The sequence below is a fragment of the Agrilus planipennis genome, unplaced genomic scaffold (genome assembly GCF_000699045.2).
Source record: "Agrilus planipennis isolate EAB-ADULT unplaced genomic scaffold, Apla_2.0 scaffold267, whole genome shotgun sequence".
Taxonomy (NCBI): domain Eukaryota; kingdom Metazoa; phylum Arthropoda; class Insecta; order Coleoptera; family Buprestidae; genus Agrilus; species Agrilus planipennis.
In genome coordinates, this window is record NW_020439058.1 from 80,651 (window position 1) to 83,585 (window position 2,935).

The window sequence follows — 2,935 nt, forward strand, 5'->3', positions numbered from 1 at the left end:
TTCACCACAATTACAAAAGAAATCTAACGGTAGAATAGTATTTGGCAAATAGTATAAAACTTGTGAAACAAATTTGTTTATATGTTTATACCATATTTCAATAAATTTCATTCCATTATCAATTTCTTTTTATTATTATTATTATCCTCTACTTTGTTGCAATTTCCACTGGAAACTATCAAAACANCCGTTGCCACAACCACCACGACGGTGGCAGCAAGTAAGAAGCTGGGGATCCGGCGCTTTCGCAGGCGATGGAGCGGTTAGAAGGCGTCATGGTAAGTGCTCATCATGTGCGAGAGGAAGCGCCATGCTCACGGTAACGTGAGCACAGAGCTCGCCCAAGTGCGAAAGTGCAGGACCATTCTTAAGGTCGCTCGTCTTCAAAGAGAAATCCTGCAGCTGTCGGAGAAAGAGACGCAACTAGTGGAAGAAGAACATAAGTTGCGTCTCGAAGAAGACGTCCTAGCGCATGAGGTAGAAACGAAGCCTTCGAGGTACGAGCGGCTCTGTGTGGGTGCACAGAAGCTGGCGTAGCAGTTGACGCATGTACATAAATGCTCGGGGAAAGGTGTGTGTGAATAGTTAAGTGTAGTGAAGTGTAAAGTAAATTAGTACTGTTCTAATCTACTACTAATCCACTTATGATAAGATAAAGCCTCACTCTTGTAATATACCCCTACTATAATACTAAGATAGGAATAACCTATATATATCGATGTTCTGCCATTTATAGTTGGTTATGCTGTACTTAACAATCAAGTTGCTTTATTCACAATAAAATTACATAAATATATTGTCTGTTTGACTACTATAAACTTATGGTCTATTTAAGCTAAGATTTTACTAAGACAGAGCAGATAAGTGTGGTATAATACCTACTGGCTTCACAACTGTTTTGTCAGTAGTAAAGTGAAGNTTCATAATTACTGGTGTACTTATGTGTTTTAGAAAAAGCCTTTATTTACGTTATAATAATTGGAAAAATAATAAAGATCCTGCACCACAATTAGAACTGACTGAACCAATTCGAGAACCCTTTATTGGACCACCGCCAGCTACAGCTCCAATTTACCCGAAAATCACTGTATAACAAGAGATTGAGGACGATCTTTAAGCTAACCGGAGGAGAGTTATGTCCACATATTTATCGATAACCGATTAGTATATAAGCCAATGTAACGTAGGCATAAGAGAGCAGAATATTATAGAGTATTGAGTAGTGAACTGTATTTAAGTTATATTAATTAAAGTTATTATTATAATCAAGTGTTTCTGTCCCTTTCAAAAAAAATTGTTACGACGATCGTTTCATCATAACTATGTGATCACAACATTAGCGAATGGGGATTCCGATGATAGAGTAATCGACGCATGCGTATTACGCAGGTGTTCACTGCACAGATGATGTCACGTCTGCAAACCACATTCCGATGATGGTTAAGAGGCGAATAACTTGTTTTGTAGGAGGGTGCAGGGTAAGCGGGAAGAAGTTGGTAAACGGAGAGCATTGTCTCATTCTGTTGTGGAACGTTGTGTGAAGTGAACGATGATATTTTGGAAAAGATAGTTGGAAATAATGTAAAGAAGCCGGCAGTGCCGAACTGTGTAATTTTTTAAAACAATCACGTTTTGTTTGCAGTATGAAATAGTTGGAGTCGTTACCACTATGGCGGCGTTATCCGTTGCCACAACCACCACGACGGTGGCAGCAAGTAAGAAGCTGGGGATCCGGCGCTTTCGCAGGCGATGGAGCGGTTAGAAGGCGTCATGGTAAATGCTCATCATGTGCGAGAAAAAAATGGAGGCACTGACGTCAGCTTGCGAGAGGAAGCGCGATGCTCGCGGTAACGTGAGCACAGAGCTCGCCCAAGTGCGAAAGTGCAGGACCATTCTTAAGGTCGTTCGTCTTCAAAGAGAAATCCTCCAGCTGTCGGAGAAAGAGACGCAACTAGTGGAAGAAGAACATAAGTTGCGTCTCGAAGAAGACGTCCTAGCGCATGAGGTAGAAACGAAGCGTTCGAGGTACGAGCGGCTCTGTATGGGTACACAGAAGCTGGTGCAGCAGTTGACGCATGTACATAAATGCCCGGGGAAAGGTGTGTGTGAATAGTTAAGTGTAGTGAAGTGTAATGTTATATAGTACTGTTCTAATCTACTACTAATCCACTTATGATAAGACAAAGCCCCACTCTTGTAATATACCCCTACTATAATACTAAGATAGGAATAACCTATATATGTCGATGTTCTGCCATTTATAGTCTGTTTGACTACTATAAACTTATGGTCTATTTGAGCTAAGATTTTACTAAGACAGAGCAGATAAGTGTGGTATAATTCCTACTGGCTTCACAACTGTTTTGTCAGTAGTAAAGTGAAGGATGTAATAATTATATTATAATTACTTATACAGAGCCGAACTTGTAGAAAAACATTTGGCAACATATCTTGCAGGTAGCATTTTTGAAGGGCGGTTCCCGATCATCGGTTGCGTCGCCATTTTTTTTGGCAGACAGTTGCCCATCTATATTCTCCTGCGANTTTATCCATTAACGCTTTCACACTTGATAAAACTAGTATTGTACCCATTTGTTTGAGTAAAACTGATTTTACACCTCATATCAACTTATTAATGATTCCGTGTGATAATTTAAATTGTGATATTGATTATTATGATAAAATAATTTTACAGATTCCTATACTGAGTTCAATTGAACAAATGTTCAATTAAATAGAACATTACATTTTGCATTAATTGATGATCTTTCACGACTGTTACACAAACAAATGAAAAACAACTTTACATCAAAGCAAACTTTAGAAACGCATTTAATTGATTGTAAAAATTTAAACAAGACAAAAATCACTTTACCAAAAGATAACGAAAAGTATTTAAAATTTAAAAATTTTAAGAATAAGGAATTTGTACCGT

General features: G+C 38.3%; 1 protein-coding gene across 2 annotated transcripts; it reads left to right on the forward strand.

Annotated features, from left to right (window-relative positions):
- The first annotated feature begins 239 nt into the window (after window positions 1-239).
- Window positions 240-2,241, forward strand: LOC108740073. Of its 2 annotated transcripts, none has more exons than XM_018474264.2 (2): window positions 240-270; window positions 1,766-2,241. In XM_018474264.2, exon 2 carries the CDS (start codon window positions 1,778-1,780, stop codon window positions 2,111-2,113), a length of 336 nt encoding a protein of 111 aa, XP_018329766.1. In that variant the 5' UTR covers window positions 240-270; window positions 1,766-1,777; the 3' UTR covers window positions 2,114-2,241. The 2 variants fall into 2 exon arrangements, with proteins under 2 accessions (XP_018329766.1, XP_018329767.1); XM_018474265.2 differs by having other exon boundaries at window positions 256-278; window positions 1,774-2,241.
- The last annotated feature ends 694 nt before the right edge of the window (window positions 2,242-2,935 follow it).